We start from the raw sequence: 16,545 nt of genomic DNA, 5'->3' as shown, positions 1-16,545 counted from the left end.
GAAATGACCCGAAATGGCACCAAAACGGCCCCAAAACAGCTTCAAAATGGCCCTAAAAGTGTCTCCACATCATCCATGGTCACTATGTCCTGAGTTGTGCCTGAAAATAGGCAAAAATGGGAAAAATTGAGAAAAATGAGGAAAAAAATAGAAAATATTAGAAAAATGGGGAAAAAGTGGAAAAAAATTGAGAAAAAAATGGAGAAGATTAGGTCAGAAATGAGGAACTGGCCCAAAAGTGGTTCTGGATTGTCTGTGATCACCATGCTGTGAGCTGTGCATGGAAATGGGGGGAAAAAGGGAAAAAATGGGAAAAAAATGGGGGAAAATGGTGGAAAAATGGGGAATTGACCCAAAACGGCACCAAAATGGCCTCAAAATGGCTTCTAAATGTCCTTAAAGTGTCTCCACATCATCCATGGTCACTATGTCCTGAGTTGTTCCTGAAAATGGGGGAAAATATGGGGAAAATGGGGAAAAATTAGAAAAAAATAGAAAAAACGGGGGAAAAGCGGAAAAAAATTGAGAAAAAATGGAGAAGATTTGGTCAGAAATGAGAAACTGGCCCCAAACGTGGTTCTGGTTCACCTGTGATCACCATGCTGTGAGCCGTGCCTGGAAAACGGGGGGAAAAAGGGAAAAAATGGGAAAAAATGGTGAAAAAATGGGAAATTGACCCGAAATGGCGCCAAAATGGCATCAAAACGGCCCCAAAAATGGCTTCTAAATGGCCCTAAAGTGTCTCCACATCATCTATGGTCACTATGTCCCGAGTTGTGCCTGAAAATGGGGAGAAAATGGGGAAAATGGGAAAAAACTAGAAAAAAATAGAAAATATTAGAAAAAATGGGGGAAAAGTTGGAAAATAAATGAGAAAAAATGGAGAAGATTAGGTCAGAAATGGGAAACTGGCCCCAAAATGTCTCCAGATCACCCATGGTCGTCATGTCCCGAGTTGTGCCTGGAAATGGGGAAAAAAATGGGAAAAACAATGGGGAAAAATGGGAAAAAAACAGCAGGAAAAAAAAAGGGAAAAATGGCAGGAAAAAATGGGAAAAACAAGAGGAAAAAATGGGAAAAAACAGGAAAAAAATGGGAAAAACAACAGAAAAAACAGGAAAAATAACAGAAAAAAACAGGAAAGAAAACAGAAAAAAATAGGAAAAATAACAGGAAAAACAGGAAAAAAAGCAGGAAAAAACAGGAAAAAATGGGAAAAAACAGGAGAAAACAGGAAAAAACTAGGAAAAAACGGGGGAAAAACAGGGGAAAAAAAAAAAACCAAGAAAAAACAGGGAAAAAAAAACAGGAAAAAAACAGGAAAAAATGGGAAAATAAAACAGAAAAAATTGGAAAAAAACCTGGAAAAAAACAGGAAAAAATGGAAAAAAAAATAAAAAATAAAAAACAGAAAAAAAACCCCAGAAAAAAACCCAGGAAAAACCCAGGAAAAATGGGGAAAAAAACCGAATGAAATGGGGAAAAAACCAGAAAAAAATGGGAAAAAAACCAGGAAAAAAACAGGAAAAAAAACCTGAAAAATGGGAAAAAAACCAGAAAAAAACAGGACAAAACCGGGAAAAACCGCCCCAAATGCTTCGAAATCCCCCCCAAATTCCGGGGACCCCTCCCCAAATTCCGGGGCTCACCCTCGACGCAGTTGGTGGAGAAGAAGGTGATGTTGCGCGTCTCCAGCGGGTTGTCGTGGGTGCAGTCGGGCGAGCGCGTCTGCGGCTCCGACTCGCCCGTCAGCGAGGAGTTGTCCACCTGGGGAGGCGTTTGGGGTGAATTCCGGGCATTTTGGGAAAATTCATCGTTTTGGGGTGAATTACGGGGGATTCTGGGAAAATTCCCTGAAAATTCTGGGGGGGTTTTGGGAAAATTCTGGAGATTTGGGGTGAATTCTGGGGGTTTTGGGACAATTCAGTGTTTTGGGGTGAATTCTGGGAGATTTGGGGAAATTCTGGGGATTTTTGGGGTGAATTACGGGGGCTTTGGGAAAATTCACCGGTTTGGGGTGAATTCCCTGAAAATTCAGGGGGTTTTGGGAAAATTTCCTGAAAATTCTGGGGGTTTTGGGAAAATTCTGGAGGATTTGGGGTAAATTCTGGGGGGTTTTGGGGTGAATTCTGGGGGTTTTGGGAAAATTCATCGTTTTGGGGTGAATTACAGGGATTCTGGGAAAATTCCCTGAAAATGATGGGGTTTTTTTTGGGAAAATTCTGGAGGATTTGGGGTGAATTTTGGGAGTTTGGGGTGAATACAGGGGATTTGGGAAAATTCTGGGAGTTTTTGGGGTGAATTACGGGGGTTTTGGGAAAATTCAATGTTTTGGGGTGAATTACAGGGGATTTGGGAAAATTCCCTGAAAATTCTGGTGGTTTTGGGAAAATTCTGGGGGGGTTGGGGTGAATTCAAGGGGTTTTGGGAAAATTCAGTGTTTTGGGGTGAATTATGGGGCGTTTGGGGAAAATTTCCTGAATATTCTGGGGGGTTTTGGGGTGAATTCCCTGAAAATATTTTGACTGATTTCCAGGACATTTTTGGGTTGATTCCCCGGTATTTTTCCCAGTATTTTTTGAGGTGATTTCCCAGGATATTTTTGGGTTGTTTTCCCAGTATTTTTCTCAGTATTTTTTAAGTGATTTCCCAGGATATTTTGGGCTATATTTTGACTGTTTTCCCAGGAATTTTGGGGTCGATTTCCCGGTATTTTTGGGTCGATTTCCCAGGATATTTTGGGCTATATTTTGACTGATTTCCCAGGATATTTTGAGTGATTTCCCAGGACATTTTTGGGTTGATTTCCCAGGATATTTTGGGGTGATTTCCCAGGACATTTTTGGGTTGATTTCCCGGAATTTTTGGGTCGATTTCCCAGGATATTTTGGGCTATATTTTGACTGATTTCCCAGGATTTTTGGGGTGATTTCCCAGGACATTTTTGGGTTGATTTCCCGGTATTTTTCCCAGTATTTTTTAAGTGACTTCCCAGGATATTTTTGGTTTGATTTCCCGGTACTTTTCTCAGTATTTTTTGAGTGATTTCACTGGATTTTTGGGTTGATTTCTCAGGATATTTTGGGTTATATTTTGTCTGATTTCCCAGGATTTTTGAGGTGATTTCCCAGGATATTTTTGGGTTGTTTTCCCAGTATTTTTCTCAGTATTTTTTTAAGTGATTTCCCAGGATTTTTTGGGTTGATTTCCCAGTATTTTTCTCAGTATTTTTTAAGTGATTTCCCAGGATATTTTGGGCTATATTTTGACTGATTTCCCAGGATTTTTTGGGGTCGATTTCCCGGTATTTTTGGGTCGATTTCCCGGCTTTTCGGGCCCCACCTTGCAGCCGTGGGCCGAGATGATCCTGAGGTCGGCCGGGACTCGGTCGCCGCCCTTGACCTCCACCAGGTCCCCGACCACGACCTCCTCGGCGTTCACCTGCATCTTCTCTCCCTCCCGGATCACCAGGGCTTGCTGGAAAGTTGGGAATTTCGGGAATTCCGGGAATTCCGGGAGTTCCGGAGCCGTCAGAACCCCGGGAACCCCCAAAGTTCACGAAAATCACCCATTTTTAACCCTGTTTTAAAGCCAAAATGCCACCAAAACCTCTCTGAAAAAAAAAAACCCAAACCCTAAAAATCCCAATAAATAAACAATTTTTTTAAAAAATCTCAAAAAAACCCAAAAATAAAAAAAAAAAACAAAAATCAAAAAAAAAAACCCCCAAAATAAAAAAAAAAAATCACAAAACCTCCCCTCTAAAAAAATGCAAATCCCAAAAAATGCAAAACAAATCTCAAAAAAAAAAAAATCCTCCAAAAAAACCCCAAGAATCCCAAAAAAATCCAAAAGCAACTCAAAAAATCCCCAAACCCCCCCACCCAAAATTTCAATAAATTTAAAAAATAAAATTTAAAAAAATCCAAAAAAGTCCCCCAGAAAGTCCCAAAAAAAAAAAATCACAAAAAAATCACCAAAAAAATCACAAAAATCACAAAAAATCCCAAAAAACTCCCAAAAAATCTCCAAAAATCCCCAAACCCCAAATTTCTCCCCCTGCCCACAACCAACCCCCAAAACCCCTCCCCAAAATCCAACTCACGGAGCCCTTTAGAGCTGAAAATTCGCATTTTTCACCCCAAAACGGGAGCTCCCCGCCCCAAAATTCAACTGCAGGACCCCAAACCCTGCGGGAACCCCAAAATCCGCCTTTCCTGCCCCAAAACGCACCTGGGGCACCATGTTCTTGAAGGATTCCATGATTTTGGAGCTCTTGGCCTCCTGGTAGTAGGAGAAGCAGCCGGTGATGATGACGACGGCGGCCAGGACGATGCCCAGGTACAGCTGGGGGGCCCCAAAAAACGGGTCTGGGGTCACTTTTGGGGTCTTCTGCGCCCCAAAAAACCCCAAAACCCACCCCAAAAACCCCCAAAACCCACCCCAAGTTGGGATTTTATTTCGGGTTTTTTTGTGGCGGTTTCGCCGATTCGGCCCCAAATTTTGGTGTCTTGACACCCCCGGAACATCCCAAAAACCCTCAGGACACCAAAATCTCCCCAATTTCCATCAAAACACCCCAATTTCACTTTCTCTCCCCCCACCCCAGAAATTTCCAAGACCCAAGAATGTTCCCCCCCGAAAAAATGCCCAAAATTCACCTAAAATCCCTTAAAATTGCCATTTTTGCCCCATTTTAAAGCCCACACCCCCAAAATCCCTCCAAAAAATCCCCCCAAAATCCCAAAAAATCCCAAAAAAAACCCCAACCTCAAACAATCCCCTAAATACACCCCTAAAATTAAAAAAAAATCTCAAAAAAATCCCCCAAAAAATCCAATTTTTTCCCCGCCACACCCCCAAAAACCCCTCAAAAAACCCCAAAAAAATCCCAAAAAATCCCAAATAAATCCCAAAAAATTTTTAAAAAATCTCAAAAAAACCCCAAACTCTAAACAATCCTCTAAATACCCCCAAAAATCAAAAAAATCTCCAAAAATCCCCAAAAAATACCATTTTTCCCCCAAAGACCCAAAACCCCTCAAAAAACCCCCAAAAAATCCGAAAAAATCCCAAATAAATCCCAAAAAAATTTTTTAAAAAATCTCAAAAAAACCCCAAACTCTAAACAATCTTCTAAATACCCCCAAAAATCAAAAAAAATCTCCAAAAATCCCACAAAAATCACTTTTTTTCCCCGCCACAGCCCCAAAATCCCTCAAAAAAATCCCAAAAAAATCCCAAAAAATCCCAAAAAATCCCATAAAATCCCAAAAAAAACCCCAAACCCCAAACAACCCCCCTAAACCCTCCCTAAAATAAAAATCTCCAAAAATCCCATAAAAATCCCATTTTTCCCCCTCACACCCCCAAAACCCCTCAAAAAAATCCCAAAAAAATCCCAAAAAATCCCCAAACACCCCAAAAAGGGGAATTGTTTTTTGGGGCCGCACGTTGTCGTTGGAGGGCTCGTCCTCGGTGCCCGCCTGGATGCCGTAGGCCAGGAAGCAGAGGATGGCGCCGATCCAGAGCAGGATGGAGAAGCCCCCGAAGAGCTGCCGGCAGAACTTCACCCACTCCGGGGTGGTGGGAGGCGGCGTCAGCGCGTTGGGGCCGTCCCGCGCCAGGATCTCCTGGGCTTTGCTGTGGGTCAGGCCCTGAAACGGTGAAAAAATGGTGAAAAAACGGTGAAAAACGGTGAAAAAACGGTGAAAAATGGTGAAAAATGGTGAAAAATGGTGAAAAAATGGCTGGAAAATGACAAAAAAATGGCCGAAAAATGGCTGGAAAATGGCTGAAAAATGGTCTAAAAATGACTGAAAAATGACCAAAAAATGTCCTAAAAACAACTGAAAAATGGCCAAAAAATTGTGGGAAATTACCTAAAAATGGTGAAAAACAGTGAAAAAACGGTGAAAAACGGTGAAAAAACGGTGAAAAACGGTGAAGAAATGGTGAAAAAATGAGCTAAAAATGACTGAAAAATGACCAAAAAATGAGTGAGAAAATGGTGGGAAATGAACGGAAAATGAGCTAGAAATGACTCAAAAATGTCCTCAAAACAACTAAAAAAACAGGGTGAAAAAGGTGGAAAATGAACAAAAAATGGCAAAAAATGGTGAAAAATTACCAAAAAATGGCAAAAAAATGACCTAAAAATGACTGAAAGATGACCAAAAAATTACTGAAAAATGGCTGAAAAATAATCAAAAACATTGTCTAAAACTGACCTAAAAATGACCTAAAAAGTTGTCTAAAAATGGCCTAAAAATTTACCGAAAAATCAACTAGAAATGAACTAAAAATGGCCCAAAAAGCGGCCCAAAAAACGGTAAAAAATGGTGGGGAAAATGACCAAAAATTTACCTAAAATATTACCAAAAAATGGCCCAAAAATGGCCCAAAAAAACGGCAAAGAAAAGGTTGGTAATGAAGGAAAAGTGACCTAAAAAGTGACCAAAAAATGACCAAAAAATGACCCCAAAATGGCCCACTCTGGGGTGGTGGGAGGCGGCGTCAGCGCGTTGGGGCCGTCCCGCGCCAGGATCTCCTGGGCTTTGCTGTGGGTCAGGCCCTGAAACGGCGAAAAAACGGTGAAAAACGGTGAAAAACTGTGAAAAACGGTGAAAAAACGGTGAAAAATGGTGAAAAATGGTGAAAAAATGGCTGGAAAATGACCAAAAAATGGCCAAAAAATGGCTGGAAAATGGCTGAAAAATGGTCTAAAAATGACTGAAAAATGACCAAAAAATGTCCTAAAAACAACTGAAAAATGGCCAAAAAATTGTGGGAAATGACCTAAAAATGGTGAAAAACGGTGAAAAAATGGCGGGAAAATGGTGAAAAATGGCTGAAAAATTACCTAAAAATGACCGAAAAGCAACTGAAAAAATGGCCAAAAAAGTGGAGGGAAATGACCCAAAAACAGTGAAAAAGTGGTGGGAAATGACTCAAAAACAGTGAAAAAATGGTGGGAAATGAATGAAAAATGGTGAAAAAATGGTGAAAAAATGAACAGAAAATGACCGAAAATTGACTGGAAAATGACAGGAAAATGACCTAAAAATGACCTAAAAAGAACTGAGAAAACAGCCCAAAAATGGTAGAAAATGATCTAAAAATGACCTAAAAATGACCTGAAAATTAAATAAGAGCGACCTACAAATGAAGTAAAAATAACCTAAAAAATGACCTGAAATTGTCTTGAAACGGCCCCAAAACCACGCAGAAATGGCCCTGAAATTATCTCAAAACATGGAAGATTTTGGATCTTTTTTGGAATATTTGAGAACAGCCTGGGGGCGTCAGGAATTGGGGGGTGGTGAAATTTGGGGAGTTTAGTGGGAAAAAATGGTGAAAAGTGACTGAAAAATGACTGAAAAATGGCCTAAAAACAACTTAAAAAAGGGAGAAAAAAATGGTGGAAAAAATTACCTAAAGATGGGGAAAAAATGGTGGGAAACAAACGAAAAATGGTGAAAAAGTGGTGGGAAATAAACTAAAAAGTGTGAGAAATGGAGAAAAAATGGAGAAAAAATGGTGGGAAATGAACTAAAAATTGTGAAAAAATGGAGAAAAAATGGTGGGAAATGAACTAAAAATTGTGAAAAAATGGTGAAAAAATGGTGAAAAAATGGTGAAAAAATGGTGAAAAAATGGTGGGAAATAGTCAAAAAACAACAACAAAAAAAAAAAAAAAGTGGGAAATGAACAGAAAATGACCTAAAAATGACCAAAAAAATCAACTAAAAATGACTGAAAAATGAACTGAAGTTGAAGTAAAAATGACCAAAAAAATGACCAAAAAATGAAATTAAAATGACACAAAACCGCCTGAAAATGCCCCAAAATCACCGGATAAAAAGGGGGAAAGGGGGTGGGGGACAGCCCGCGATTCCCGGCGCCCCCAGGGACCCCAAAATCTCCGGAATTCGCCCCAAAGTACCTGGACGCAGTCGGTGTTGTATTTCCTGCAGACCTCCTCGATCGACATCTTGTGCTCTGTCTGCGGGGAGGGGGCACCCCAAAATTCCGGGACCCCCCAAAATTCCGGGACCCCCCCAAAATTCCGGGACCCCCCCCAAAAATCCAGGGAATCCCCAAAAATCTGGGGAACCCCCAAAATCCTTCAAAACGCCCCCAAAATCATCCTGAAAGCCCCAAATCCCACAAAAATTCCCCCAAATCCCCACAAATTTAACCCCAAACTCCCCCAAATCCCCCAAAATTTCAACCCAAACCCCCCGAAATCCCCCATTTTGACCCCAAATTTCCCCCCAAAACCCCCCGAATTTCACCCATATCTCCGTAAATTCCCCCAAATCTCCCCGATTTCCCCCAAATCCTCCCAAATTCTGTCATTTTCCCCCCAAATCACCCCAAACCCCCCAACCTCCACCCAAATCACCCAAATTTCAACCCAAACCCCCCAATTCCACCCAAATCCCCCCGAATTTCCCCCCAAATCTCCCAAATTCTCCCAAATTTCAACCCAAACCTCCCGATTTCCCCCCAAAACCCCCCAAATCCCCCCAATTTTCCCCCAAATTTCACCCCCAAACCCCCCCAATTTCCCTCCAAACCCCCGAATTTCCCCCCCCAAACCCCCCAAATTCTTCCAAATTACACCCCAAAACGCCTCGATTTGCCCCAAATCCCCCCAAGCCACCCAAATTTCACCCCAAACCCCCGGATTTCCCCCCAAATCCCCCGAATTTCACACCATACCCCCCAAATTCTCCCGAATTTCACCCCAAACCCCCCGATTTCCCCCCAAATCACCCAATTTTCACCCAAAACCCCCCAAATTTCACCCAAACCACCAGAATTTCCCCCCCAAACCCCCCAAATTCTCCCAAATTTCACCCCAAACCCCCCGATTTCCCCCAAACGCCCCAAATCCCCCATTTTACCCCCATATCTCTGTAAATTTCCCCCAAATCCTCCCCAATTTCCCTCAAAACCCCCCCAAATCCCCCGATTTCCACCCAAAACCCCCAAATCCTCCCGAATTTCCCCCCAAATTTCACCCTAAAACCCCCCAACTTCACCCCGAGCCCCCCAATTTCCCCCCAAATTCCCCAAATTCTCCTCAATTCCACCAAAATCCTCCGATTTCCACCCAAACTCCCCCCAAACCCCCCGAATTCCCCCCAAACCCCCCAAATTTCACCCCAAACCCCCCCAAATCTCACCCCAAACCCCCCACTCACCATGGCCACCTCCTTCTTGAGGTCATCGAGGTCGCGGGTCTTGCTCTTGCCCTTTTTGGGGGACTCCTTGTCGCCCCCCTTGTCCTGCGTGGTGGCCACGCGGTAGCTGTCGGAGCCGCCGAACTGGGGGGGGCCGTTACTGGGGGGGCCCCAAAGCCCCCCGCCCCCGGCGGCGGCCCCGCAGCCCCGGAACGGGCCGAGAACGGCCCAAAAAACGGGAGAGAAACACCCCAAAACCCACCCAAATATGGTGGAGAAATAACCCAAAATATCCCTAAAAACGGGAGAGAAACACCCCAAAACCACCCCAATATGGCGGAGAAATAACCCAAAATATCCCTAAAAATGGGAGAGAAACACCCCAAAACCCACCCAAATATGGCGGAGAAATCCCCCAAAATATCCCTAAAACCGGGAGAGAAATAACCCAAAATATCCCTAAAACCGGGAGAGAAATAACCCAAAATATCCCTAAAAATGGGAGAGAAACACCCCAAACCCCCCATCCAAAATATGGCGGAGAAATCCCCAAAATAACAGAGAAACCTGGCCCAAAAACGGGAGAGAAACACCCCAAAACCCACCCAGAATATGGCGGAGAAATAACCCAAAATACCCCTAAAAACGGGAGAGAAATACCCCAAACCCCCCACCCAAAATAACAGAGAAACACCCCAAAAACGGGAGAGAAATACCCCAAAATATCCCTAAAAACGGGAGAGAAACACCCCAAAACCCACCCAAATATGGCGGAGAAATCCCCCAAAATATCCCAAAAAACGGGAGAGAAACACCCCAAAACCCACCCAAATATGGCGGAGAAATAACCCAAAATATGGCAGAGAAATACCCCAAAATATGGCAGAGAAATATCCCAAAAAACGGGAGAGAAACACCCCAAAACCCACCCAAATATGGCAGAGAAATAACCCAAAATAACAGAGAAATACCCCAAAATAACAGAGAAACCCGGCCCAAAAACAGGAGAGAAATACCCCAAAAACCACCCCAAATATGGCAGAGAAATCCCCCAAAATATGGCAGAGAAATATCCCAAAAAACGGGAGAGAAATACCCCAAAACCCCCCCAAAATATGGCGGAGAAATAACCCAAAATATCCCTAAAAATGGGAGAGAAATACCCCAAAACCCACCCAGAATATGGCAGAGAAATACCCCAAAATAACAGAGAAACCCGGCCCAAAAACGGGAGAGAAATACCCCAAAACCCACCCAAAATATGGTGGAGAAATAACCCAAAATACCCCCAAAATAAGAGAGAACTACCCAGAAAATATACCTAAAAATGGGAGAGGACCCACCCCAAAATGGCAGAGAAATACCCCAAAATCCCCCCAAAATATAGCAAAGAAAAATCCCCCAAAATACCCCAAAAATGGCAGAGAAACACCCCAAAAACGGCAGAGAAATACCCCAAACCCCACCCAAAATAGCAGAGAAACACCCCAAAATACGGCGGAGAAATACCCCAAAAACCACTCCAAAACCGGCGGAGAAAGGCCCCAAAAATCGCACCAAAATACCCCAAAACATCCACCTAGGAAAATCCCCGAAATCCCCAAATTTCGCTCCCCCGGACCCCAAAATCCAAAAATTCCCCCCCCAAAAAATTCCCCCCAAAAAATCCCCAAATTTCGCCCCCAGGACCCCCAAAATCCAAAAATTCCGCCCAAAAAATCCCCAAATTTCCCCCCAAAAAATCCCCAAATTTCCCCCCAAAAAATCCCCAAATTTCCTCCCTGGGACGCCAAAACCCTCAAATTCCCCCCAAAAAATCCCCAAAATCCCCAAATTTCGCCCCCAGGACCCCAAAATCCAAAAATTCCCCCTAAAAATCCCCAAATTTCCCCCCCAAAAAATCCCCAAAATCCCAAAATTTTCCCCCTGGGACCCAAAAATCCACAAATTTCGCCCCAAAAATCCCCAAATTTCGCCCCCAGGACCCCCAAAATCCAAAAATTCCCCCCCAAAAAATCCCCAAATTTCCTCCCTGGGACCCCAAAACCCTCAAATTGCCCCCAAAAATCCCCAAATTCCCCCCAGAAAATCCCCAAAATCCCCAAATTTCGCCCCCAGGACCCCCAAAATCCAAAAATTCCCCCCCAAAAAATCCCCAAATTTCCCCCCAAAAAAATCCCCAAAATCCCCAAATTTCCTCCCTGGGACCCCAAAATCCACAAATTTCGCCCCAAAATCCCCAAATTTCCCCCCAAATCCCCCCCCAGCCCCTCCCCCCGCCCCTCCCCCCCCCCCCCCCGCCCGGCCCGGGGGGGATTTGGGGGGTGGGGGAGGGGAAGGGGGGGGAGGGGATCCCGCCCCTCCCCCACCCCCCCCGCCATCTGCTCCCCGCTAATCCGGGTGGGGGAGGGGCGGCGTGGGAACGGCGGGGGGAGGGGCGGGGGGAGGGGCCCGGGGGGGAGGGGAGACCCCAAAAATGGGGGAGGGGACCCCAAAAATGGGGGGGATTCCCCAAAATTCGGATTTTTTGGGTTTTTTTTTTAATTTTTTTCCCTTATTTTGCTTTTTTTTTTTTTTCCCCCCATTTTTGGGTTTTCCCCCCGGGTTTTTTGGGGGGGACCCCAAATTTTTGGGGGGAGCCCAAGATTTTTTTGGGGGGATTTTCAATTTTTTGGGGAGAAATTCTCATTTTTGGGGGGGATTTTTTCATTTTTAGGGGAAATTTTCCATTTTTGGAGGGGATTGTTCCGGTTTTGGGTGGAATTCCCATTTTTAGGGGTGGAATTCCCATTTTTGGGGGGGATTTTCCATTTTTGGGTGGGAATTTTCATTTTTGGAGGGAAATTCCCCCTTTTTTAAAGTGGTTTCCCTTTTTTGTGGGGTTTCCCAATTTGGGGGGATTTTTTTTTTTATGGGCTTTCTCTATTTTTTTATTGAATTTCTCTATTTTTTGAGTAATTTCTCTATTTTTAATGGGGTTTCTCTATTTTTTTAATGGGGTTTCCCTATTTGGGGGGCAATTTTCCCCATTTATTTTTTATGGGTTTTCCTCGTTTATTTTTTATTTAATTTCTCTGTTTTTAATTTGATTTCTCTATTTTTATAGGATTTTTTCTATTTTTATGGGGTTTCTCAATTTTTTTTAGTAATTTCTCTGTTTTTTATATGATTTCCCTATTTTTTATGAGGTTCTCTATTTTTATGGATTTTCCTTGTTTTTTATGGAATTTCCCTATTTTTTATAGGTTTTCTCTATTTTTATTTAATTTCTCTATTTTTTACTTAATTTCTCTGGGGTTTTTTGGGCGGATTTCTCTGTTTTTTATTTAATTTCTCTATTTTTATAGGATATCTCTATTTTTATAGGATTTCTCTATTTTAATGGGTTTCTCTATTTTTTATTTAATTTCTCTGGGGTTTTTGGGGGGATTTCTCTGTTTTTTTATTTGATTTCTCTTTTTTTATTAATTTCACTGGTTTTTATGGAATTTCTCTATTTTTTATTTAATTTCTCTATTTTTTTATGGGATTTCTCTCTTTTTATTGAATTTATCTGGGGTTTTTGGGATTTCTCTGTTTTTTATTTTATTTCTCTATTTCTTAATTAAATATCACTGTTTTTTATGAAATTTCTCAATTTTTAATTTAATTTCTGTATTTTTTATGGGATTTCTCCATTTTCCAGGGCTGGGGATGGGCCCAGGGACAGGGACAGGACAGGGGGACAGGGGGACAGGGGGACATCACCAAGACTTGGGGACATCGGGGTTTGGGGACATCGGGGCTTGGGGACAATGGGATTGACACGGGGACAGGGACACAGGGACATTGGGGTTTGGGGACATCGGCGTTTGGGGACATGAGGGGGACTTCAGGGCCTGGCCAGGCCGCTGGCACGGGGGACAAGGACACGGGGACATCGGGGTTTGGGGACACAGGAATTGACACGGGGACAGGGGGACAGGGACATCGGGGTTTGGGGACACGGGGATTTGGGGACACAGGAATTGACACGGGGACAGGGACACAGGGACATCACGGATTGGGGACATCGGGGTTTGGGGACATGATGGGGACTTCAGGGCCTGGCCAGGCCGCTGGCACGGGGACAAGGACACGGGGACATCGGGGTCTGGGGGACATCGGGGTTTGGGGACAAGGGGACACGGGGCCTTGCGGCGCTGCCAGGCTGCTGGCGCAGGGACAAGGACACGGGGACAGGGACACGGTTTGGGGACATCAGGGTTTGCACCAGGATGGGGACAGGGACAGCGACAGGGACACAGGGACAGGGACAGGGACACGGGGACAGGGGGACAGCGGGATTTGGGGACATCGGGATTGACACGGGGACAGGGACAGGGACAGGGACAGGGATGGGGACACAGGACAGGGACACGGGGACAGGGACAGGGACATCAGGGCCTGGCAGCGCCACTGGCGCGGGGACAAGGACACGGGGACATCGTTGGGGTTTGGGGACACCGGGATGGACACGGGGACAGGGACAGGGACGGGGGACAGGGACGGGGACAGGGGGACATCGGGATGGACACGGGGACAGGGACGGGGACAGCGACAGTGGGAGGGGACAGGGACACGGGGACAGGGACAGCAGGGCCTGGCAGCGCCGCTGGCGCGGGGACAAGGACACGGGGACATCGGGATGGACACGGGGACAGGGGGATGGGGACAGGGACATGGGGACATGGGGGACATCGTCGGGGTTTGGGGACACCGGGATTTGCACCAGGGTGGGGACAGGGACAGTGCCAGCAGGAGGGGACAGCGACAGAGGGAGGGGACAGCGACACGGGGACAGGGGACAGCGGGATTTGGGGACATTGGGGTTTGGGGACACTGGGATTGAGGACATCGGGGTTTGGGGACACCGGGGTTTGGGGACACCAGGATTTGGGGACATCGGGATTGACACGGGGACAGGGACTTCAGGGCCTGGCCAGGCCGCTGGCGCGGGGACAAGGACACAGGAACATCGGGGTTTGGGGACATCGGGATTTGGGGACACCGGGATTTGGGGACATCGGGTTTGGGGACACCGGGATTTGCGGCCATGACAATCCCGGGCCCGGTGGCGCGGCTGGCACGGGGCCACGGCCGCGGGGACACGCGGGGGACACGCGTGACAGGCTGGGGGACACGCAGGGGACACTCGTGACACGCTCGGGACGTGCGTGACAAGCCTGGGGACACCGAGGGGACACGGGTGACACGCTTGGGGACACGTTTGGGGACACGCGCGCGGCTCCCGGTGACGCAGCAGCCCCACGGTGTCCCCAAAGTGTCCCCGAGGTGTCCCCGAGGTGTCCCCAGCCCCTTGCACGCCCCACGGTGTCCCCCAAGGTGTCCCTTGCACACCTGGCACACCTGGCACGCCCCTCAATGTCCCCTCAATGTCACCTCAGCGTCCCTTGCACAACCCCCAGCCCCTTGCACACCTGGCACTGTCCCCTCAATGCCCCTTGCACGCCCCTCGGTGTCCCCAGGGTGTCCCCAAGGTGTCCCCCAAGGTGTCCCTTGCACGCCCAGCGCTGTCCCCTCGCTGTCCCCCCCCCCCCCCCCTTCCAGCACCTTCCACGCCCGTCCCCGTCCCTTGCACGCCCCTGCGGCACCGCAGCGGCGCCCAGCACGCTCACACTGAGCCTTGCACACTCACCCCGAGCCTTGCACACTCATCCAAACCCATAAAAACTCGTTACAGACCCTTGCACGCTCACCCTGACCCCCTGCACGCTCACCCTGAGCCTTGCACACTCATCCTAAACCATAAAAAATGCATTCTAGCCCCTTGCACGCTCACCCTGATCCCCTGAGTGCTCACACAGACCTTGCACACTCATCCTAAACCATAAAAACGCACTGCAGCCCCTTGCACGCTCACTGCAGCCCCTTGCACGCCCATCCCGGACCCGTCCTGAGCCTTGCACGCTCACCCTGATCCCCTGCGTGCCCACACCGAGCCTTGCACACTCACACAAATCCATAAAAACGCATTGCAGCCCCTTGCACGCTCACTGCAGCCCCTTGCACGCTCATCCCAAACCTCAAACCCCCACCCCAGCCCCTTGCACGCTCATTGCAGACCCTTGCACACTCATTGCAGCCCCTTGCACGCCCGCCCAGCCCCTCCCCCGCCGCTGCAGCAACCCCTGCAGCCCCTTGCACACTCATCCAGCCCCTTGCACACTCATCCAGCCCCTTGCACACTCATCCCGCACCTGTCCGGACCCCTCCTCGATTTCTCTCCCTTCCCAAATTCTCGGGACCCCCCCCAAATTTATCACATCCCCCAAATTTATCAAATTCCCCCTCCTCAATTTCTCCCTCCCCTCAATTTATCAGGACCCCCCCCAAACCTCTCAAGACCCCCCCCCCGAATTTATCAGGACCCCCAAATTCATCAGGACCCCTCCTCAATTTCCCTCCCACCCCAAACCTCTCAGACCCCCCCCCCCGAATTTCTCAGGACCCCCAAATTTATCAGGACCCCCCCCCAAACTATCAGGACCTCCCCTCAAATTTATCAGATCCCCCCCAATTTATCAGGACCCCCCCCCCAAATTTATAAGACCCCCCCCTAAATTTATCAGGACCCCCAAATTTATCAGGACCCCCAAATTTATCACGACCCCCAAATTTATCAGGACCCCCCCCAAACTATCAGGACCCCCCCCTCAAATTTATCAGGACCCCCCCCAAATTTATAAGACCCCCCCTAAATTTATCAGGACCCCCAAATTTATCAGGACCCCCAAATTTATCAGGACCCCCCCCCAAACTATCAGGACCCCCCCTCAAATTTATCAGAACCCCCCCAAATTTATCAGATCCCTCCCCCAAATTTCTCAGGACCCCCCCCCCCCCAATTTCCCCCTCCCCCCTCGCCCCCTCCCCAGTTCCCCCTCCCCCACCTACCCCCCATGGCTGCGGCGGGTCCCGGCCCCGGGGGGGGGCGCGGATTTGGGTCTGGGGGTTTCCCTGGGATCCGGGGGGGGGTCCCCGAGGGTCCCCTGGAATTTGGGGAGGGGTCGGAGCCGGGAGCGGGAGCGGAGCCGGCGGCGGCCGCGGCGCTTCTGGGGCGGGGGGCGCGGGCGCGGGGAATTGGAGGGGAGGGGGCGCGGGGCGCGGCCAATCAGAGCGCGCCGGACACGCCCCCTCCCCTCCCGGCCACGCCCCCTCCCCTCCCGGCCACGCCCCTTTTACTGCGGATCCGATTTTTTTTTTTTTTAAATTTTTTTTTTTTTTTTTTTTTTTTGGTGGGGGGGGTGGAAAATTCGGGGGGGTTCCAGACGAGGCGACCCCCCCCCCTAATTAAACCCCCCTCCTTAATTAA

General features: G+C 47.2%; 1 protein-coding gene across 1 annotated transcript in view; it reads right to left on the bottom strand.

Moving 5' to 3' along the window:
- LOC135291930 (sodium/potassium-transporting ATPase subunit alpha-3-like) overlaps positions 1–16,301 on the bottom strand; it is a 41,507-nt gene extending 25,206 nt beyond the window's left edge. Inside the window, 7 exon segments of the mRNA XM_064406175.1 lie at positions 1,510–1,767; positions 3,343–3,477; positions 4,234–4,347; positions 5,454–5,657; positions 7,946–8,005; positions 9,213–9,336; positions 16,130–16,301. Of these exon segments, the coding sequence (XP_064262245.1) occupies positions 1,510–1,767; positions 3,343–3,477; positions 4,234–4,347; positions 5,454–5,657; positions 7,946–8,005; positions 9,213–9,336; positions 16,130–16,134 (900 nt within the window). The 5' untranslated portion in view covers positions 16,135–16,301.
- Positions 16,302–16,545: the final 244 nt, after the last annotated feature.

The sequence above is a fragment of the Passer domesticus genome, unplaced genomic scaffold, assembly GCF_036417665.1.
Source record: "Passer domesticus isolate bPasDom1 unplaced genomic scaffold, bPasDom1.hap1 HAP1_SCAFFOLD_150, whole genome shotgun sequence".
Taxonomy (NCBI): Eukaryota; Metazoa; Chordata; class Aves; order Passeriformes; family Passeridae; genus Passer; species Passer domesticus.
This window is presented reverse-complemented; position numbering and strand designations above follow the sequence as displayed.